The sequence below is a fragment of the Triturus cristatus genome, chromosome 1_2 (genome assembly GCF_964204655.1).
Source record: "Triturus cristatus chromosome 1_2, aTriCri1.1, whole genome shotgun sequence".
In the NCBI taxonomy this organism is placed as follows: Eukaryota; Metazoa; Chordata; class Amphibia; order Caudata; family Salamandridae; genus Triturus; species Triturus cristatus.
The window spans coordinates 66,668,721-66,693,002 of record NC_140580.1 but is presented as its reverse complement, the minus strand read 5'-3'; the positions used below and the strand labels follow the sequence as shown (position 1 = coordinate 66,693,002).

The 24,282-nt window shown below is 48.5% G+C and overlaps 1 protein-coding gene across 1 annotated transcript in view; it reads left to right on the top strand.

The window, feature by feature from the left end:
* Positions 1-24,282, top strand: part of LOC146866807 (scavenger receptor cysteine-rich domain-containing protein DMBT1-like) — a 731,947-nt gene that overhangs the window by 617,558 nt on the left and 90,107 nt on the right. Inside the window, exon 5 of the mRNA XM_085617711.1 lies at positions 17,853-18,661. Within this exon, the coding sequence (XP_085473837.1) occupies positions 17,853-18,661 (809 nt within the window). The remainder of the gene's footprint in view (positions 1-17,852; positions 18,662-24,282) is intronic.

Genomic DNA, 24,282 nt, shown 5'->3' with positions numbered 1-24,282 from the left:
TTCTCGGGTACCTGCAAACCCCCAATGCCCTGTCCACTGCCTCCTTCAACTGAACAATGCCATACCGTGACAAATGCACCCCGTCCTCCCTAAAAAAGTACACTGCCGCATAGCGTAGTTCCGGGTGTTCCATCCTGCCTATCCCCTACCTGTCACAAAAAACCTGCATGTCCCTATTTATCTTCCGGCGCGCCCTATCTATGGCCGCTGGGCGCGCAGCCCCCCTCCACGTTCTCCGCGGAATAAATTCGGACCAGATTATGTAACACCCTGACCACTGTGACCGAATCTCCAGCAGATCCCTTTTCATCTGCTTCAGCAACGCCAGGCCCTTGCACTGCACCAGATCATTCTCCCCCAAATGTACTACCAGAACATCCGGACACACCCCCCCCTTTACAAACCTACTCAATACCGGGAAAAGTTCATGCCATCTCATACCCCCTTGCCCCTGCCACTGACATTGAAACAACCTAGAATCCAACTCTAAATTCAGGTTCCTGCTCTTGTCCCATTCGTATCGCTCTGCTCGCTTGATGAAAGAGTGGCCCAGGATGAGGATGGACAAACCGGCTGCGTCCGGCCCTGCCACCGCACCTGGAAAGAGACACATGTCTCTTTCCAGGTGCGGTGGCAGGGCTGGAGTACCCCGCCTACTCTTCTCCTCCCCCCCAATACCTGCGGCCGAACGTATGTCTGGTAGCAGTCCGACTTCCACCTCCCCAGACGCATAATATCCTTCTTCCCCCACCCTTGGCGCGCTGCATCGGTCGCTGCCCCGATCCGAAAGGAATGTGTCCCGAACCATTTCGGCTCCACCCCCATACCGAGCAGGGCGTGCCGCAAAACCCACAGCAGTTGGGCCGCCGTCACCCGTTCCCCCGTGACCCGGCGAAAGATCTCACCCTCCACCGACTGCAAACGCGATGCCAAACGCCGCCCCCACCCCGCCGGGCAGATGTCCTGCTCCAACGCGGGCCCCAGAAACACCCAGGTCCCCTCACCCCACTGATCCGTCTTTGAACGCTGCAACCGAACCGCCACCTCCCCGGCCCACAGTTCCACCGCCTCCCAGCACACCCCAGCCTTCCCCCGTTGCCCCACCAGCTCGGACACCCTGAACGCCCCAAAATACATCCACGACATAAGGGTGGAAAACAAAAGAATCTCCTCCCGATTGTGGCAACAAACCGGCAGGCGCCGAAGCACCCCTCGGAGCATGGCCCCTGTAATTGGCCGACGTTGCCGAGCCGTGGCCCCCCGTTCCCGCACCCAACCCTCCTGTAGGCGCGCGCCCAGTTCCCCTGCCGACGGCGCATAGCCCCACCACAACTTCCCCATGAACGCTATGGCCGACAGCTTTTCTGCAATTGTCGCTTTAGACAAGCCCTTGTCCATCAGTGCCAACATGAACCGCACCACCTGCTCACACCGAACCCCCGGATCCCCTTGCCACCCCGCCCCGCCGTCCACAAACTCCCGCCACGCCTGCTCATATGCCCTCCACGTCGACCTGGCCACAGACCCTCTTACCAATTGTACGACCCTCTCTCTCCTACCGACCACATCCCCTCCGGCACTGGCGTCTTGCAGTCGTCCGCCTCCGTGGCTAGCCCATGGAACCTCTGCCACTGTGAATGAGACAAAGCATCCGCAATGTCATTGTCCACTCCCGGCACATGTCATGCCTGAAACAAGATATCATGCTCCAAACAACGCAGCACAAACACCCGCAACAACTTGAGCACCTGCGGATCCCTAGCGGACTGCCGATTTACGACATGTACCACTGCCATGTTGTCCACTTTAAAAATCACGCGTTTGTGCGCCAGCTCCCGCGCCCACACCGTCACTGTCACAACCAACGGGAACAATTCCAAAAATGCGATGCTCCTCCCGCCGCCCTGCCACTGCGGCGGCCATTCCTCCGCACACCACCTCCCCTGCCAAAAAAGCCCGAAACCACCCACTCCCGCCGCATCCGACGAGATGGTGACATCCCACTCCCAATCCTCTGGGGGAGCCATCGGGATCCCATTGAAATGTGCCAGGAACGCCCGCCACATATGCAGGTCCTCTTTTGTGCCTGCAGACAATCGCATATGATGATGCGGCAATGTCCCGCCCGCCAGGGCCCGCCCCAATCGCCTACAAAACGTCCTACCGGCCCGCACCACCCGGCAAGCGAAATTCAAATGACCCAACAGAACCTGCACCTCCCGCACCGTCACCTTCCGCTGTCCCAACATGCCGTCCACCAAACTCAGCATGCCCAACTTTTTTTCCTCCGGTAACCGGGCCTCCATGGCCACAGAGTCTAGCTCAATGCCCAAAAACGACAGCACCGTGCTGGGACCTTGTGTCTTCTCTGGCGCCAGGGGCACATCCAGGTAGCCCATGAGCTCCGTAAAACTGTCCAGCTGCTGCTGGCAGTCTGCCGAACCGGGCAACCCCACCAGGAAAAAGTCATCCAGATAGTGCGTCATCGTCGCCTTCCCCGTGTGCCATGCAAACGCCCACTGTAGGAAGGTACTGAAGCGCTCAAACAAAGCACACAAAATCGAACACCCCATGGGCAGTGCTTTGTCCACAAAAATGGCGCCGTCGAACTGTATCCCCAACAGTTGGTAGTACTCCGGGTGGACTGGCAACAACCGAAACGCCGACTTGATATCGCACTTTGCCATGAGTGCGCCGGGCCCCACCGCCGTCACCAAACGCCGCGCCACATCCACCGACGCGTACGATACCGACGACAAATCCGTCGCAATGTAATCGTTGACCGACGCCCCCTCCGGCCATGACAGATGCTGGATCAGTCGAAACTGTCCCGGCTCCTTCTTTGGCACCACCCTAATGGGCGAGATAATCAGCTCCGGCATTGGCGGCCCACCAAACGGCCCCGCCATTCGCCCCTCAAGTACCTCCCTGTCCAATTTTTCCCGTACCACCGACTTCTGTGCCGCGACCGATTTCAAGTTTTCCGCCCACCGAGCAATGCGCGGACCCTCGTAGCCCAGCCGGAAACCCTCCCGGAAACCCTGCCGTAACAGCCCTGCGTCCTCGGTCCGTGGATAAGACACCAGCAGGGGTTCCAACCGATCCAGTCTAACCGGTGTACGAGCCCTTTCCCACAGTCCCTTGTCCCCCCCGACCTCCCCTGCCAGCCCCCTGCTGTCCCCCCGGAGCGGGCTGCTATCCCTGGTTGCCTCCCGTCCCCCAGCATTGCACCACCGGGTGACGTTTCCCACATTTCGAGCATTCATGCCTGAACTTGCAATATTGCCGCGTACAAAGACCCTTATTGAAAAGAGAGCTATGAGATGCCGGTGTGTAAACTGCCCTATATGGGCATTACGAAACCCTTGGGGGCGCATTTGTCGCTGGGCACGAAGGAAAAGATTTGGAAAGGGGAATATGTGGACATCCTGAAGCTCTTACATAGGGAACTGACGGCAAAGGAGGGGTCGAAGGAAGAGGAACAGGAATTAGCCAAACGCCCCAGAGTGCCCATGAATATCGAGAACTGGTCCGTGGGGTTTTTGATTTTCGCTAGTGTTTACTGCGAAAAATATCCGGAACGGTCCATCCCCCACCCCGCCCCCTCCTCCTCCTCACTCCACTCCAGTGCCTCCAATTACCGCCATACCGCCCCGCCCTCCTGGACCGCGCCCTAGCCCCCCACCACACCCCCCGACGCCCCCATCCCAGTCGCCTGCTCGGTCCCCCAGCTCCCCCCCACTGCCCCGCCCGACCGCCCGCACGCCAGGTCCGGGACCACCCCCTGCCGCTCCTCGACCCCCACCCGGTCACCCCCCCCACCCCCCCACCCTGCTCCTCCCCCTCCCCCGTGCTCCGCGTCCTCGCCAACCGCGCACCCCCGGGCCGCCCGCCGGACGCCTCCCCGCTGCTCCCCTCTCCTTCCCCCTCCTCCGAGCTGTCAATCAACAGCGGTGAGGCCCCACCCCCCGTCCCCCCATCCACCCCACCCCCCTCCCCCCCAGTCACCTGCTGTCCTCCCGTGCACCCTCCCCCTCTGTCACTCCCCCCCTTCCGCCGGCGCCTGCCCCCCATGCACGTCGCTAACCTCCCCCCTCCCCCCACAAACTGCAGCATAGGCTGCTGTGCCCCCCCGCTGTCCGCCCTGCCTCCGGCGCACAGGAGCCGCTACCGCCCCCCCTGCCCCGCCCCCCCCACCGCCACCCGCTGACGTGCTCGCGGCGGGTCGCACGCGATAATCGCTGCTGCGACTCCACTCGCCGCTCTCCTCTTAGGCCTCACCTGCGCGTCGGGCCGCAACAGATCCGTGCGGCCCGCTTCAGCGAGGAGGCGGAGGGCCTCCACCACCCTCGGGTCCTCACTCATCGCCATCGTACCCGCTGCGTCTGTCACCCTGTATGCCTCTGTGGTACCTGCACCCTCGCCGCCGCAAAAGGGACCACGCGACCCAGGAACCGCCGGCAGCCGCAAATATGCCCCGGAGCCGGTCTGAATGTGTATGTATTTATATATTTTGCCCTCGTTGCTCCGGGACGCACTCGTCAGCCTCAAGAACTATGCCGCCAATTGCTGCCAAAGCGTTTTAAGCGCTCGCACACACCGACAAAAAAACAACCCCAACACCCCCAGCCGGCCGTTGTGTCATGATCCACCAAATGGTGGGTCGACACACAAAATGGCCGGCTAAATAACCCCCCAGCCCAAAACTAGCCCAAGGAGCCCAACCAGCCCAAACAGAGCCCCAGGACCCGGAAGAGCTCTCTCGTGCTCCGGAAGCCCCCCCCTCCCCCGGCCCAAAACCCCCCGGGAGGGCGAGCCTCCCGCTGGTCGGCCGCCCCCCCAAAGCCCTATTGGTCAGCAGCCTTTCCGCGGCCCGGAACCCAACATGCACACAGTGGCCTTTACAAAGCAAGCACAAGGTGACTGGGGGTTTGCCCAAAACCACAGACCCCAGTGGTTACAAAATGAGCGGTGAGTTTGCCTGCTCACTCCAATCCTGATGCTGCTCTCTTCAGAGAGCTGCTCTCCTCTGAATAGAGCAGCGTCAGGATTGGCTGCTGCTGCAGCATGTAGTACCTGCGCGGTTGCCAGTCTAGTCTCTGAGCAGCAGAGGCATGATTGACTTGGCACCACGGGGGTGGAAGGGTCCGTTCGACCCGCCCAGCGTCAAACGTAGCATTGCCCAATCACTGTAATGGCTTATTGTTAAGCCATGCAGTCATTGGTCATTCTGCCGTTGCTGGGCAAACCGGGACGGCCAGTCACCCTTCCTCCCCCTCTGCACGAGAGCACGTGTAGTCGACTGACTGGACTCGAGTCGCGATCATTCGAGAATAGACAGTGACTGTGATTGTCAGTGACTAGTGACGAGTAGAAGAGTGTAAGTAGCAAGGTTTGTGTAAGATTTTGTATATATATTGTCAATATAATATTGTTCAGTCCCTCCATGTTAAGTTAAGTGGTGCATTAGAAAAGTGTGTGTGTTTCACTATTTGTATGACCCAGAGGCCCTTGACTCCTATGGTTCTTCTTCTGAGTCTGATCTGCGTTGACCCGAGCCATGGTAGTCTGTGTTGCTTTAATGATTAATGCTGCAGCTACGCAGATCAAGTGCTTTTCTTTGTCTTTTATTGCAAAATGTTCTTCATCATGCAGTTTTTCGTTATCAAATGAACCTCCATTACTGTGCCGCCAGGAAAATGAATGTTAAGAGGCGAAGTAATGGGCCTTAATTAATTTGTACTCTGTTCGAGTCAGTGTATTCCGACGTTTTGTTATGCGTCCAGGTGCGTCCAGGTTCGCCACTCAGGATGTTGACACGGTCCTGGAACAAGTACAAATGTGCGCGTGGGTGGGACAGGTTCCTGAGGTGAGGTAACTGACTGTAACATTTGCAATGAATGAGTCATGAATGGGCCTGGCCATGGACCTGACTGACTTAAACATCCATGAGTGACCATGAAGCTTTGAAATGAAATGAGCACTTAGTCCCTGACACAAAACCTGCCTCTGCATAAATAAACCGCTTCAAGAAGGCCTCACCTCAAAATAAAACATCAACCCCCTTGGGACCCTCCAAAAAGCAAAAGCATACTCCGGCCCTGAAGCTATCACAGGAGTCCAGTGCAAGCATCCCCCGAGCCAATGGCATGCGTCTTTCACGGCACATGACGGGAGGCATTCTGAGGGCTCTCTGGCATCCTCCTCGAAGCACCAGGATTGACAGTGTCACAGACAGTTATTTAATTTATCATGAATATATTGTTTTTATTTTCATGTGAAAACTCCACAGTGCTTACTGCTTACTACTGTCCCGAGCTAGTCGCAGGAAAGGTTCACCGTCCTTCTTGCCATGTCGGGGGGACACACAGAACCCTCCTTTCTTGCGCCACAACACTTTCTCCTCTCCCAGTGTGACTGGTCAATGCTGGGACACTTGAAGATGTAAGTTTTCTTGAGTAGCTACTTCTACTCAGACGGACGAGTTATGCAAATGACAGCCGACTTAACTACTTTCATCACAAGTAATCCCTTGTTGTGCTTGACTGTTGTGCCGCTTAGCTTGTATAAATCGGAGTGGGGTTAAAAAAACTCTACATTTAAGATGCCGAAATGTGCCCCGTTTCATCCAGGCCCGCTGCTCTGGGGTTCCACGATTTGGTCCGCGAGGAGAAATTCCACGCCAGATAAACGAGTCACAGTCTCCTTTGCAGTCCGCGTGTGTGTGCACGCGCGCTCATGCATTTGTGTGTGCTTGTCCCCCATTTTAGAGATCCTGGCCTAAACTCAGTCCTCTCTGACTACACTGGACACAGAAGAACAATTTCCCATCAGTGCTGCCGGTCTGGGCTCGCTGTGGAATATTTAGGGGCCCAGGATGCCCGGTTGAGAGCAAGCAAGCAGAGACGATCCCACCTCGCACTTTATGGGGGGCAATATGCCTCCTCTTGGGGTGAGTGTGTGAATCCTCATTGAGCCTACCGCGGTTGATTAGTAATATGGATCTACAGTCCTAAAGTATGGGGCTTGCTAAATGATTTATGCGTCTCACTGTCTGTTTTGCTATCTGTGCTGTGATTCACTATTGCACATTCATGTGTATGTGTTCACTTACCTTGATATACTGGTGGAGCAGGTAAAGCAACATTTTGTATACCTTCTCTATTTGCATGAAAAAGACTAATCACATAATCATTCTAAATATTAACCTGTATTAATTGTTTGGAGTGTTATGATTAACTAACACATGCACCTTGATAAACATAAGATACACGTGGGACTAAAATGCTAATTGCATGGCTAATAAGTCTAAGGATTAACTGTGATACACAAACTAATTGTAGGATGTGTTGAAATAGAAAATTGCATGATGTATGTTGCTTTTGTGATGGTTTGTGCTCTTGGTATTGCGGAATGGTGAGTATTATTGCTTTAAATGTTGCTATAAGCTAGGCAAATACTAATATATATTGGGGTTAGTGTGGGTTTAAACATTAGAATCTTCAATTCCATATATTAATTACTTTTATGTTTATCTTTGCTTAAGTTGTCATTCGGGCCTACTAGGCCGCAGTATTCAAAATGGAGTTCGGAAGTGGCCACCGTCATTTGAGCGCGATGCCTACTGTGCAGACTCGGATGGCTCTGAAGATCTCCAGGCGACCTTTAACCACAAGACTACGTGTTTATTGATGGCTGAAGTGTGCTTGAAGGTAGGTGACCCAGTCGGCTTCATAAATATTGGAGTCAAGCTCCCCTTGGGTGAGCTTTTTCAAGGCATTGACCATGCTCCAAAAATTGCTTGAGTTGTAATTTTTTAATCAGTTTGGTTGCCCAAATTGCACGTCTGAAGTTTCGCTTTGCAACCCTCAAAGTTACTGCATTGAATTGTATGTCTTTTTTGTTAAGGAATTAAAATTCTTTTTTGCAAATACAGTTGTTGCTTAAACCTTCCCCTGTGATCTTGAGTATTAATTTTTGGATCTCTTGTGATGGATCAGATGTTAACTTACAGAGGTGTGCTTCATTCATGTCTTTCCACTTCACCATTGCATTTATCGCAATCTATTGCGATACCTCTCTCTGTGTCTGCTGGCTTTAATATTATATCAGACTTATTGGCTAATCTTCTTAGAGCTTGGCTAACCTTTGTAGAGCTTCCTCTTTTCGTTTCATAAGGTAATGTTTGATATAATCCTTTTTTTTGCATCATATCTAGTTCTCTTAAAATCTCCAGACCCCAGCAGAGCCTGCCAAACTTGACCATCCTCACCTCTGATGACACCCTCATTATCACCCTCATTATCATGAAGAGCATCAACTCCAGAGCCTCCTCAGATCCCTGCCCTCACCACATCTTCAACAGAGTTGGAACCTCCATCGCCCCAGATCTCTGCCACACCATCAACTGCTCCATCGAGAACCGCCACCTTCCCTGAAGACTGGAAACAAACAGGGATCAACCCCCTGCTGAAGAAACCCTCTGCCGACCCAACGGACCTCAAGCACTACAGAGCCATCTCTCTGCTCCCCTTCCCAGCCAAAGTCATCGAGAAGGCCATCAACGTCCAACTCTGTGAGTTCATCTAAATGAACAGTATACTGGACCTCTCCCAGTTGGGCTTCAGGAGCAACCACAGCACCAAGACTGCTCTCAACGTCTCTAAAGATGACATCCGCACCCTCGTCAATCGAGGCGAAACTGCAGCCCTCATCCTTCTGGACCTCTCAGCCGCCTTCGAAACCGTCTTCCACCACACCCTCTGCACAAGACTCCATGACACTGGCATCCATGACAAAGCCCTGGAATGGATCTGCTCCTTCCTCACCAGCTGAACACAGAGAGTCAGACTTCCACTGTTCTACTCAGAACCTGCAGAGATCAGCTGTGAAGTGCCTCAGGGATCCTCCCTGAGCCCCACCCTCTTCAAAATGTCCATGGTCCCACTTGCAGCCATCGTCAGAAGCCAGGGATATTGTCTCCTATGCCGATGACACCCAGCTGATTCTCTCCTCAAAGATGAACCTACAGCTTTCAAGTGCAACTTCCATAATGGGATGAAGGCAGTCACCACCTGGATAAAGAACAGCTGCCTCAAGCTTAACTTAGACAAGACCGAAGTCCTCATCCTGGGCTCTACCTTCTTCACCTGGAATGATCCTGGTGGCCCGCAGCACTCGGAACCCTTTCACACCCATGGGCCATGCACCAAACCTCAGCATCATCTTGGACTCCTTTCTCAATGAACTGCCAAATCAACGTCAGCTCGTCCTCCTTCTTCCCCAAACTCCACCTGCTTCAGAAGATTTTCAACTGGGTCCCCACCGAGTCCAGGAAAACGGTCACCAATGCACTCGTCAGCAGCAGACTCGACTACGGCAACGCACTTTACATCAGCGCTACCCAAAAACTCCTTAAGAAACTGCAGAACATCCCAATCGACTCCACAAGACTCATCCTGAACATCCCTCACTACAGCCACATCGCCTGCCACCTGAGAGACCTCCACTGGTCCCGGTAAGCAATAGAATTACATTCAAGCTCCTCACGTACACCTACAATGGACTCCACAACACTGGATCTGCATACCTCAACCACTGCCTTTCCTTCCACATACCCACCAGACATCTCCACTCTTCACAACTTGACCTAGCCACCATCCCACAGATCCACAAGAACATGGCTGGAGGAAGATTCTTCTACCTCGCTGTGAAGACCTGGAACTTCTTGCCTCTACATCTCAGGCAATCACCATCTTTTCCCCCAATTCAGGAAGGACCTCAAGACCTGGCACTTTGACTGAACTGCAGTCCCCCCCCCCCGCCCCTCCCTCCCGCCCTCAGCGGCTTGAGACCCTAATGGGTGAGTAGTCGCGCTTTACCAGAAACCTGATTGATTGATTGATGTGAAGCCCTGTGGTTTTTCTCGACTCTTGGATATCTTGACTATTAAAATGGATTTTGTAACTCACTTTTCACAAAAACTGTCAAATTTCACTCATTAGTGTTGACACTGTATCAAGTTTTGGCTGGGAAGAAAAAAAGTCATTTATTTAGCAAGGACTTTTCTTCCATTGAGAGATTATAGTTTGAGATGTTTGAATGGGAGCCTCATCTGTAAATCTGCCACTGTGTTCTGATTTCTCCTGATATCAGACCATCTCCACCTCTACCCACATCTCTCCCTCTTTTTCCTATTTCTAAAAAACTGTGGAGTGGGTTTCTGAAAATAACTTTGACCTGTTTGATCTTGGCTTGAATCAAACAAGGTGTCTAATAAGGTTATAAATCTGTGTCTTGATTTCCATTGGTATATTGAATAGTGACAATATTAGTGCTTGAATCAGTATGGTAGTTATCTTATAAGTGCAAGTAGGTCACCTTGTTGTGATAATTTGTTAAGTCTCTTTCTAGGTTGGTAGTCTTCTGTAATTGTAAAGGCTTTAAAATTCTCAATTTATTTATGTCCTCCGCTAACCTTTTGGGCCTCTTTTTATACTGAAATTGGCCAGGATTTCTATATCTAGATTTATTTTTCACATATTATATGTTCTAATCACCAATGCCAAATTATTAGAAAATGGGCAGTTTTGAGACCACCAGCATTTAACTGTGCACCTCATTCACATCATGTGCGTCAAACTTCATTTTTTTTTTTTTTTTTTTTTTCTTTTTTTGTCCTCATCTCACCTGATCAAGCGGCAGCAAATAAGGATGGAGTGGGGGGAGGCCCAGTGGCTTACCGCGCTTGCTTGGGGTCACCAGACCCATCCCTTCTGATGTTTCTCAGGGATATGGTGTAATCATAGGACTGATGGTAACAGGCTCAACGAGCGACCCCAACTCATTAACGGGTGCCAGATATTTAAGACCTTGTCCACAGAGCGCTCATACTCCAGCCTAGCCATACTGAATGCCGCATTCAGCCAATCTTCTCTTTTCGGGGGGAGTGGATCCTTCCATCTCTTGCAGATCTCTCTCCGTGCCAATAATATCATGTACATTAATAACCCTTTATCCTGCTCGGTGGCAGAGCTAGTGAAATGCCCATCGGCTCCAAAAAACACCAAAGAGAGATTTACTTCCACCTTGAATTTAAAAATGTCCCGGAGGGATAGCCCCACTTCATTCCAAAAAGCCTCCAGATTGTGACATTGGAAAAAAATATGCTCATCGTTGGCTAACGGGGTATGACACCTTGGACATTTCGGAGGGGGGAGGGGGGCAAACTTAGCGATCTTATAGGGCGTGTAGTTGAGTCGATTTATAACGAAAAAGTGATTTTTCTTTAAGCAGGCTGGCTTTATAAATTTATAAAGAGTTTTTAAGGAAGGCTCAAAGAGGGCATCGACTTGGGGGGCCAAGTTGGAGGAAAACCATACCTCAATCGCCTTGGGTATTTTGATGTCATCTGCCGCTAGAAGTAAATTGTACCAGACCGAAATCTCCTTCTTTAGGGGCCCTTGCTGACACAATCTCTCAATTTCCCCCTTTCCTTTTATCTCGTCCTTCTCCTTTTCCACCCCAAACCAAGAAGTTATCTGGAGATATTTGAATCTAGACAAACCAGGACCTATATTGATTCTTAGGTATTCCCAGGGTAAAACACCTTCACCATCCAGCAGATCTGACCAGACAGAGATACCAGCACGCTTTATTGGGATGGCTAGGGCATCCTTAAGCCAGAGAGGAGTGCCAGGGGAATCCCAAATAGGAGCCAGATCTGAGAAATAACCAATCCCCCAACTTGATCTCACCTTATACCATACCTCTAGAGCAGCCCTCAATATCTTTAGTCTAACCCGCTTGAAAAATCTAGGAGAACCAAATTTGTAAAGAAAAGCCTCTCCTACATCCCCTCCCTCAGTTCTCACCATATCAGCTAAAAGTTTGCCCCAGCTAGACTCATCCAGCTTCCCCAACAACATTCGTATGCTCCTGAAATGAAAGGCTGCTGCATAAAGGCTTAAATCTGGGAGAGCCAATCCTCCTTTAAGGAGTCTACGCCTGAGCTTTTTCCATGAGAGCCTTACTCCCTTATCGCCCCATATAAAACTCCCGATCCTACCCTGTATTTTATTAATACCCTTCAATGAAAATGACAACGGAATGGTGGAGAATAAAAAAGAGAGTTTCGGGAGAATGATCATCTTTACAAGGTTGACCTTGCCAAAAATCGTCAAAGGAAGATTTCCCCATTTGTTTAAGAGACGGACTATTTCCTTGGAAACTCTATCTAAATTGATTTGCGGGATTCTATCCAAATCTGCAACCACTGTAATTCCCAAGTATCTAAACTCAGAAGAGACCTTCCCACTCCAATTGTCTATGTTCCAGCACATGACCTCCGTTTTGGAGCTATTTACTTCATACCCGGAGACAGCACCAAATGAGGCCACTAGATTCTCTATAACCGGAATCGAGATTTCCAGATTAACAGTATATACTACTAGGTCGTCCGCATAGAAGGCTAATTTCGAGCTATAGGGACCAGATTGAAAGGGAACTATTAGATTATTTAACCTGATCGCTTGCGCCAACGGTTCAATATAAATATTAAACAACAATGGGGACAGTGGACAGCCCTGCCTGGTCCCTCGTTGGATGTAAAAAACAGAGGTAAGCACCCCATTCAGGAGTATCCGGGCCGAGGCCCCCTGATAGCATCTCTGAAGGGTCTCAATAAAAATCGGGCCAAATCCCATTGCCTCAAGAACAACCCACAAATAGATCCAACAGACTTTATCAAAGGCCTTGGCCGCGTCTAGCGCGACCAAGGCCATGGGAACTTGTCTTTGTACCGCAAGATCTATATTACCTAGCAGTATATGAGTCAGATCATCTAAGTGTCTTCCGGCCATAAAACCCTTCTGGTCCTGATGGATCAACTTCGGGACCAGTTTTGCCAGTCTCCCCGCAAGAATGCCGACAAAGATCTTATAATCGCCATTCAGCAGGGAGATTGGTCGATATGAATCTGCCTTAGTGAGGTCTTTGCCTGGCTTCAAAATCAGAACCAGAATGGCTTCCTTCCATGATGCAGGGACCCTGCCTCCTATCGAAAAAATAGAGTTAAAGATTACCTTTAAGACCGGGACTAGTTCCTCCACTAAGAGTTTATAGATCTCACTTGGTATTGCATCGGAACCAGCCGCTTCTTTATTCTTTAATCTTCTAATCTGTTCCTGAATTTCTTCTTCGGAGATAGGAGCATCTAACCATAATTTATCCTCCGAGGATAACGCTGGGAGCTGTTTATCCCCTAGCCAAGCTCTTATTGCTTCAAGGGTTGGAACAGACCCCTCCCTATATAAATCAGAAAACAGAGATAGCAGACATGTTTGCATGTCCTCGACTCTATTTGAGATCTCTCCTTCATTATTTACCACCAGTTCTTTAATATAATTTTTAGATCTATCAAGTCTAGCCTTCCAGGCCAACAGAGCCCCGGCTTTCTCCCCATATTCAAAATTCTCCATACGAGATGCTTCCCACTGTGCCCTGCATTTATTATCCAACATCACCCTATAATCCTGTCTCGCATTATCAAGGTCTGATGAAATCAGTTGGGCTTGCTCAGGATCACAGGAGAGGGACAACCAGGCAGACTCAAGCTGGCCGATTCTCCCTTCTAGATCTTTTAAGACTTTGGTCTCCTCTCTATTAATTCCTGAAATTAATCCATGGAGGGACCCTCTTAGAGTGGCCTTATACGCATCCCACACCACATTAAAACGAGGTACTACCAAGGTTTCTGGGGAAAAAATCGACGGAAAGGGTCTTAATAGCTAGTATTACATCAGGGTTGTTGAGCATTACCCTCTTTAATGTCCACCTTGTCTGCCCTCGTTCTTTACCGCTAGAGAGTTTTAAAACTAGAGGGGCATGATCTGATATGTGGCTAGGTAGGATAGTAATCTGCTCAATAACCCTTTGCGACAGACTATCTACAAATAGATAGTCTATCCTCGAGGAATGACCTAGTTTCTTATTCTGAAACGTGTACCCTCTACGTTGACCCTCCCTAACCCTCCATGAATCAACTAGTTGAAGATCATGGATTAAATTCAGAAGTGCCCTACGAACCTTAGGGGCTCCTACATAATGGCTTAGATTAGATCTATCTATTTTGGGGTTTAACAACACATTAAAGTCCCCTCCTAGAATTAAAGGAGGTTCCTCCAACATCAGGATTGATTGAAGTTTAAGTAAATACGAGGGATCATCCACATTTGGACCATAAAAAGAGACACAGATTGTCTCTACATTGTTAAGAAATATTTTAGCAACAATCCACCGAGGCGTCGGATTGAATTCTCCCCATTGTACATAATGTACCTTGTTTTATTAGAATTGCAACTCCTCTTATGTGAGAACCCTGATTAATTCGAACGCTGCCTACCTGCTGGTGAACTTTTCTTTGTGTCTTGGGGCTGGTGTTGTTGGCGCCGCTACCGGGGACCTCCTCGTTGTGTCTCCCCGCCGCCATTGCCATCTCTCGCGGCCGGAGACCGGAGACCGGAGACCACAGCCCCCAGAGTGCCTTGCGCCCGGAGGCGCATAAAAGCGCGACGCTCGTGTTGCAGAGCGGGAACCCTGATTAATTCGAACGCTGCCTACCTGCTGGTGAACTTTTCTTTGTGTCTTGGGGCTGGTGTTGTTGGCGCCGCTACCGGGGACCTCCTCGTTGTGTCTCCCCGCCGCCATTGCCATCTCTCGCGGCCGGAGACCGGAGACCGGAGACCACAGCCCCCAGAGTGCCTTGCGCCCGGAGGCGCATAAAAGCGCGACGCTCGTGTTGCAGAGCGGGAACCCTGATTAATTCGAACGCTGCCTACCTGCTGGTGAACTTTTCTTTGTGTCTTGGGGCTGGTGTTGTTGGCGCCGCTACCGGGGACCTCCTCGTTGTGTCTCCCCGCCGCCATTGCCATCTCTCGCGGCCGGAGACCGGAGACCGGAGACCACAGCCCCCAGAGTGCCTTGCGCCCGGAGGCGCATAAAAGCGCGACACTCGTGTTGCAGAGCGGGAACCCTGATTAATTCGAACGCTGCCTACCTGCTGGTGAACTTTTCTTTGTGTCTTGGGGCTGGTGTTGTTGGCGCCGCTACCGGGGACCTCCTCGTTGTGTCTCCCCGCCGCCATTGCCATCTCTCGCGGCCGGAGACCGGAGACCGGAGACCACAGCCCCCAGAGTGCCTTGCGCCCGGAGGCGCATAAAAGCGCGACGCTCGTGTTGCAGAGCGGGAACCCTGATTAATTCGAACGCTGCCTACCTGCTGGTGAACTTTTCTTTGTGTCTTGGGGCTGGTGTTGTTGGCGCCGCTACCGGGGACCTCCTCGTTGTGTCTCCCCGCCGCCATTGCCATCTCTCGCGGCCGGAGACCGGAGACCGGAGACCACAGCCCCCAGAGTGCCTTGCGCCCGGAGGCGCATAAAAGCGCGACGCTCGTGTTGCAGAGCGGGAACCCTGATTAATTCGAACGCTGCCTACCTGCTGGTGAACTTTTCTTTGTGTCTTGGGGCTGGTGTTGTTGGCGCCGCTACCGGGGACCTCCTCGTTGTGTCTCCCCGCCGCCATTGCCATCTCTCGCGGCCGGAGACCGGAGACCGGAGACCACAGCCCCCAGAGTGCCTTGCGCCCGGAGGCGCATAAAAGCGCGACGCTTCTCCCGCATCGCGGGACGCGCGCGGGCGGCGCCGGGCTAAGCCCGGGCAAAGGGCGGGCCCTCTTAGGCCCTCAGAGGCCGAGTGAGGCTGGGCCGGGCCCCTTCTCTTTGGCATGTGATCGCGGGACACCATCTACTATCTGCAAACAGACCGTACGCATTAGGTAAAACTGTGACAAATATTCCTGTTGTGATTGAAGTGACGATTCCTGGTGGCTGGCTGCATCTCCCACGGCTTGCATCTGCATTCTATCATAGCGGAGAATGAACTCTAAAATTTGTAAAAGGACTGGGGGCTTGGGAACTCTTGATAGTTACCTAAAACATGCTGAATCTGCTATTGTAAAAGAAATTGCGTTAGTGGAACGTAGACTATCACTTGAACCTCCCAGGTTAGTCGCATCTTGTACCCCTCCTACGACCACTGCAGCTGTTGTACTCCCTGATGATGCCAACCCTAGTATGTCTCAAAATGGGTCTGAAATGGCGGAGACCTCTTTAGTTATACCTGCCTTGTTATCCAATCCTAGTCCTGCCCCCTCTCCGGTAGCTGTTAGAACTAGACAATCAAGAGGCATTTCTAATCAGCTATCTAAGGGGGGTAAAACCATGGCAGGTAAAAGAAAGGCAAATAACTCCCTGGGAGCACGGAAACAGGCAAAAATCCCCAGAAAGAGCAATCCTGATCAGGGGTTGCCACAGGCTAACCTTAGTATTCCTCGTTTAGTTGGTGAGTCAACGTGCGGGGGAGTCAACCACTGTTTAACTCAGGGCCCCGACACTGGTAACAAGTGTATAGGGTTAGATATAGGGTCAGATATAGCGACCATCATTGATGCTCGCCTTAAGCTATTAACTGTACCGTTAATGGCTATTTTGAAACGAATAGAGGACCGCATCACCAAAATCGAGTCACACCTCCAAACTAAGGTTTTAAATGCCGATTTAAGACCTGAGGTAGCTGATTCCCTAAATGCGTGTACAACTACAGTTGACAATATGCTGGATTCTATGATCACTACACACCATCAACCTACACTTCCTTGCACTACACCAGCTATAGGCTCTTCTACCATTTCCCAACCTCCCATTGTTGAAGACATATCTCAGGGTAGGGTAACACACAAGCTGAACCTAAGGGGGAGGATTTGTTCCCCGGGTCGGCCCCCAGGGAGGGACTCGACACTACACTTACCTCCTGAGGCCTGCCCCTACTCTATTATTTTAGCCAATGTTCCTAAGCTTGTGGACGGGAACAGTGAACACTGGTCCTCATTAAAAAACAAAGCCCTTCATTATTTGTCAAATAAAACCGTATTGGGGCAACATTTACATAGTAATTTTTTGATGATTAGACGAGTCCCTTGGGTGGGTAAGACTAACAAGTGCTTAGACGGTGACTGTATTGTCATAAGTTTCAGATCTCCCAGGTTGGTTGAGGACATTCTGAGGCAGGCAGGTTCTGCCAGAGTCCATTATGATTATGTTAATGTCTTCCCCTTGGGTTTTTTCTATCCCCCCGCTCCTGACCCAAGGACGACCAATAACTTCCAAAAGAGTTGCACCCCCCTTGACTATGTCGTCCCTATCTCTAATAGATACTCTGCCCTATCCACCCTGGATGACAACGAGTGACTAGGGCAGCAAGAACTAAGTATAGTGTCCGAAACTCAGCCAGCAGTCCCAGACATGGTACCTTTGATAGTTAATAGTGCTTGTAATGGTCCCACGGGCCCTTTAACTAAATTGGTCTCCTGGAACATAGCAGGGCTGAGAAATAAGACAGATGACCCGGCCTGGAGAGATCTTATCTGCTCAGGCGAAGTAATCTGCCTCCAAGAGACTTGGGACACGGACAACACCTTGAGTTTAGATGGTTATAAAAGTTTTTTTGTACCTGCCGTACCGTCTCATATGGGGAGGGCCAAGGGAGGTTTGGTTACCCTGATCTCAGCTAGCATTCCTGGCTCGCTGACTCAATTAGATACAGGCTCATGTAACTGTTTGGCAGTTCAGATCTCCCTCAATGGGGGTAGTAATTTTTTAATTGTTAATTTTTACAACTCTTTTTACAGAGACACCACGGTTGAGCATCTTACCGCATTACATTGTTTTTTGGCTAATTTTAGAGAGAAAACTGAGATAATTTGTCCTATTATTATTATGGGCGACTTTAATATTCACAGATGCCCAGAGAAGTGTTATCTGGGGGATCCCTTAGGCCCAACTGAATCACGGGAGGCCCACTTTGAGCACTCCTCTCAGGGTGCTCTTTTGGAAACAATTCTTGCTGACCATGGCTTGTTACTCCTTGCCATGGTGGATGAGAACATCCCAACATTTAAAGGGAATGGGAAATACTCTGTGATCGACTATATCTTTATCAGTTCAGGATTGAGGAACAGGACTAAGGAATATTCGGCAGTCTGGACACATTTCAGTGACCATAATCCTGTGGTCCTTATCTTGTCTGATCTTTTTTTACAACCTGTTATAGTCGCCGACAGAACGGACAAATCTCATATTCGCCCAACTGATCAGGATCGCAGAATCAGATGGGACAAAGTCATCCCCGATGATTTCTTTGCAAATTTGAAAAAGAAGGTTGGCCCTGAGTTGACCACGTGCCTTGACTTGGAAGCAGGGAACATGGAAGTACTAGGGGCGTATTCCGCAATCTGCTCCCAGATCTCAGCTGATCTTCGGTGTCCAGCGAAAACAATGGACAAGGCAGAGTTAGGTTGGTTTGACAAAAACTGTTCTCTGGCCAACAGAAAATTGAGGGCGGCCTTGAGCAGCAAACCTTTGAATCGGTCTAACATAGCTCAACTCAGGAAAGATTATACTAAAACCTTGGCTACTAGGAAAAAGGAGATCCGGGAGGACGCTTGGGAGGAACTTTCTTCCGTTGACGTCCTTCGCAATAGTGCAAAGTTCTGGTCTGTCGTTAATAAACCTTTCTTTCGCGATTCCTGTAACACTCAATTAGATTGCGGTATTGGGGTTCACCAGTGGCACTCTCACTTCAAGTCAGTCTACGAAGTGGGCATGAATGGTGGATTAAATCCCCCTCTTCCCACTACAAAACAATATACTTTATTCGTAACCAAGGGCGAGGTGGCTGAGGCCATCGGCAAGATGACGAGCAATAAGGCTCCGGGTCCCGATGGCGTCCCCTCGGACCTTTTTAAATCAGACATCGAGACGTGGTCCACAGTTTTAATGAATATTTTTAACAGGGTCTGTGTCGCAGGCATTCCGGACACTTGGTCCGAGTCAGTGATCATACCCATTTTTAAAAAGGGTAACAGAGGGGACCCTAGTTGTTATCGCCCCATCTCACTCATTGATTCCGCAGTTAAAGTCCTGGGGCGAGTAGTTTTAGGTAAATTAACAGATTGGTTGGAGGATACCAACACCCTTTCGTGCCTACAATATGGGTTCCGCAAGGGCCGTGGCACCATAGACCAAAGCTTGAATCTTTACCTTTTAATAGGTAAATATACTATAGCTAAGAAAGGGACGTTACATCTGGCCTTTATGGACTTATCCTCGGCCTTTGACCGAGTGAATCGGTCGAAACTGTGGGAACTCCTCCTCAAGCAGGGAGTAGACGAAAATCTTGTCTATTTTTTAGCAGATCTTCATAGAGATCTCTCTGCCATTGTCAGATACGACCGATTGGGTAACTGCACTGGCAAGATTGGAATCTCCAATGGTGTCAGGCAGGGCTGTATTTTAGCTCCCCTCCTTTTTACACTTTATATTAATGACCTTGCCACTGCCTTAACAGAGTCTTGTAAGGATATCCCTAAGGCTGGGAAGTATCAAATTCCTGCATTATTATATGCAGACGATGCTGCATTGTTAGCACGCACAGCAGTAGGGCTTCAAAGTCTCCTAGATACATTTGCTGACTTCATGAAAAGACTTGATTTAAGCGTGAACTTCTCTAAATCGCACGTCATGACTGTAGGTTGTAAACCCAAGAAAATTAAGACCATGCTATGTGAGGGCCACGTTTTATCTAGAATCATAAGCTTCCCATATTTGGGGGTTATTTTTGATGATAAGTCATCTTGGGCCCCTCAATTAGCTGCAAAACGTAATGCCTTTGCTAGATCCATTATAGGTGTTCTGGACTTCGCCCGCAAACTGGGGGTGAAACCCATGCAAGCCATACTGAACATTTATGCAGCCAAATGTACCTCCATAGCTATGTATGGTGCGGACCTGTGGGGTTTTAAAAATGTGAAGGAACTTCAGGTGGTAGAGGACAAGTTCTTAAAAACCATTCTATCGCTCCCCCAGGCAACCTCTGGTTATATTGTACATCAAGAATGTGGGGTTGGTTACTTAACTGATCGGATAGCTTTAGCCCCCCTATTAAAATGGATATCAATCTGGCTAAATCCGGAACTTGAACTAAATCGCGAAATTATAACAGACTGTTTATCGCTTGAGTTCGGAAAGGCTATTCCATGGCTGCGTTATGTTAAGAACCTAAGTGACGAAATAGGCCGCCCAGACATATTCGATAATCCCAATAATTTATCAAAGGGAGATCGCAAATGGGTAAAAGATATACATAAGCTCAGAACCACTCTAGCCAGAGAAGAAAAGGAGTTAACAAAACCTACAGTAAAGGCCCATCAGCTATTAATAACTACATGCAGCATAGAACCTTACTTGACCATAGTGAATAACATGAATCATCGCTTTTTATTGACAAGGTTTAGTCTGAACAAATACCATCTTTTGTTCACTGATACCGCAGGATGGATGAAGGACAGGGACTTAGAGATCTGTTCATGTGACAGATTCTCTCTTAAGGACACTGTTCACCTTATTTTCTTTTGCAAACATTTGTCCCCTCTCCGCAGAAAATTCATCATCCCTCTTATCAAGAATAAGGGATTCAGACAAGTCAAACCTGCTCTTTTGTATCTCCAGCTGCTAAGCACTACCTGGGAGATTTTTAACATTGCAAATTTTTTGACCATTGCGATGAGATTAAGGAAAAAAATCATGTGGTCTTAGTCTTGTTTAAAATTAACTGTGAATTATGAGCAAACTCGACCTTGTCTTATTTTAATGTAGTGTTTTAAAATCATGTGCACATGCTTATTTTAACTGTAATATATATTGTATTTATTGTGATAACTTGCACTTTTATGGTTCTTGATATGAGCCGAATAAAGTAATTTTGACTGACTGACTGACTTATGTGAGACGACTGATGGGAAGCGCAAAAGCATTTAATCCTACTAATCTTTGAAAATATAGAGTTACTCTCCTCGAGGGACAGATGAGTCTCCTGTAATAGGAAGACCTGGGCTCGGGATAATTCCAGATACTTAAAAATCAATCTCTGTCTCCTGGGGCAGCGCATACCATTTACGTTCCAAGATAAAAACACAGTGCCTCCCCCCCCTACCCCTATGCCCCCCACCATCTCACTTCATATATCAAGAGTAAGCTAAACATGATAAGGGTTTACCACATTTTGTGCTGGTCTGTGGTAAGGCACCAAAATGATAAGCAAATCAACAATTTTTGAAGCCCCCCCCCATTTGAAATATCCCACCCTTTGGCTGAGCTGCATAAAACTAGACATACCAACAGAAATGCTAAATGTTTGTTACATATCATGCAGATTTTTGAAACATTATCACAGGTATTAATATATGAACACCTTTTGACAGCCCCTTTTAACTGTGCCCCCCACCTGATGAAACAGCAAAAAAATATTAAGAGCTGAAAAAGCTCAATGTCTGCCAAATTCAGCAAACAGCAGTGAAGTTGTAAGCAAATCTCTAGATAGATTGATGGGCAGACGGACAGATGGAAAGTTAGACAAATAGATAGATAGATAGATAGATAGATAGATAGATAGATAGATAGATAGATAGATAGATAGATAGATAGATAGATAGATAGATAGATAGATAGATAGATAGATAGATAGATAGATAGATAGATAGATAGATAGATAGATAGATAGATAGATAGATAGATAGATAGATAGATAGATAGATAGATATTACAATGTGGTCGAGAGGTTTTTTTTGTTTTAAAAATAACTTTGGAGCTGTTTGACAAATCTGAATGAAACTTTACAAAATACATTCATCCACCTTAGTGCCTTACTGAAAAGTATCACACTTGTACATCAAGGGGGGGGGGCAAGAAAAAGGTGGCGGGAGCATCCCCAAACATTGATTTCCCATTTTTATTCCCATGGGAAACTTTGCTTTCCAGTACAGAATGAAGCAGCTGATTGGAATTACACCAGATTTGGCAAGAAGATAAAACTTAACTAAGAAAGCATGCTTTTTGCGATTTGGTACAAATCCATTCAGCTGTTTCAAGTAATTTGTTTTTAAAGAGGTGGTCTTGAAAGAGGTAAAAGGTTAGGTATCTCGGGAAGGTAGATCCCATGAGAGTCCTGCAGTACTGTAAACTAAAAACAAATACGGCCCTCTGATTCACTGAAGAAGTCTTCTCCCCACTCAGCTGTTTCGATACCACGGAGCCAGATCCGGGACAGGTCCCACATTACCAAGCGATCGGATTGGTTTTCTGCAACTTGAATGAATATGTTGCAGTTGCCATTAGAGATCTCATGTCCTAAATATTTTTTATAGTAATATATAAGAAGGCAGGATAGGGACCCCCTGGCACTTCAAGGGGGCAGGGGGTAAACAGACACCTCTCTGAGGCCTAAATTAACAGAAACCCACAAAACATCTTTACTCCCACAGAACCCAGCAGTGCCTTTACTGTGAGGTCCTGCAGTATGCCTGTGGGAGCTACTGCTCAAACATCACCCCCATACTACCACAGTTCAGTACAACCCTCCTGCATACAATGGAGTGCAGTACTATGGGGATGAACCTTGACATTAAAAAAAAAAAAATAAACAAAGTAATGTAGGTTAAGTCTCCACTGGAGGGATAGGTGCTTGTGGGGGTTGGGCTCAGGGCCTCTCCTGTCCATTTAAAAAACAAAGAAATACTGAAATTCCCAAGTTATAATTTATTGAGCTAACTATAACTTGCACGACTGCCATGCATGGCTTATAACCTCACAAATTACATCACAGTGATGACATCACTGAGGACATGTTTTTAAAATAAATAAATCTGCAAGCTTTGTAAGGTCTGTACTTCTGGAACTGCGCTCAGCCTATCCTTTAATCTCATGGAGCAGCTGCGTCGCAGAGCCACCGCCAAAATCAATCCAAAACAGTTCTTGAAAAGCCTCGCAGCAACAAAACAGGGACACACCCACAAGAGACTATCTTTTTTTATTTATTTATTCAAAGGATTCGCACAAACATGTTTTTGCAAATCGTTTAAATAAATATGAAAATGTATACTCTTGTGATTACATCCCTGTTTTGTTGTATGACGAATCTTCACGAAATATTCCAAAAAGTGTGCCGGTGATTCTTGTTGTGCATGGAAAGTTTCAAGGCGATCCGGGGCCTAGAAAAAGGGAGGGTCGGAAAAAGTGTGTTTCCCATGTTATTCCTGTAGGACCTTTGAATACATCTGCAGCCCGAACCACTGGACGGAATTACACCAAATTTGGCTGAAATGTAGATTTAGTTATGCAGATCACTCTTTTAGCTGTTTGGTGTCAATCCATTTAGTAGTTGTTGAGAAATGTACGGAAATTCAAATTTGTATATCTACGATAGGGGCTAATTCACAACGTAGGTGTAGTTTTGGTCTTAAGAAAAAATCCTAACTTAAGTTAAACTTAAGCTAAACTTAAGTTAGGATTTTGTCCTAAGACCAAAACTTAAGACAAACTTAAGACAAAATCCTAACTTTACTACTCCTAAATTCCTTTTGTGAATACTAAAAGTCGTAAAGTTAGGATTTTGTCTCAGATTAATTTTGTGAACCGGCCCCAGAGAGACCTACTCAGACACTCAAGCACCCACTTAGAGACCCATTCAGGCACTCATGCACCCACTCACAGATCTACTTAGATATTCATGCACCTACTCAGAGACCCACTCAGACACTCACATACCCACTCACAGGCATACTCAGAGATTCATGTGCTCACTCACAGACTCACTCAGAGACTCATGTCCTCACAGACCCATACAGACACTCACATACTCACTCATAGACCATTGATATTCTGATGCACTCAATCACAGGCCCACTCACTCCCACACCCAGTCACAGACCCACTCAGACATTCATATACCCACTCATGGACCCACTCAAACAGTCATGCACCCACTCACAGACCTAGTCAGACAATCATGTGCCCAGTGACAGACACACTCACAGACTGATGCACCCACTCACAGACCCACTAAAACACTATGGCATACTGGCATACACTCACAGACCTACTCAGACACTTATGCACCCACTGACAGACCCACTGAGACACTCATGTACACACTCACAGACCCTCTTACACACCTGCTCACAGACACACTCTGAGAATTATGCTCCCACTCACAGATGCACTCAGACACTCATGTAACTTCTCACAGACCCACTTATACACTTGCACACCTGCTCATAGACACACTCTGAGACTGATGCTCCCAACTCACAGATCAAATGCACTCAAACACTCCTG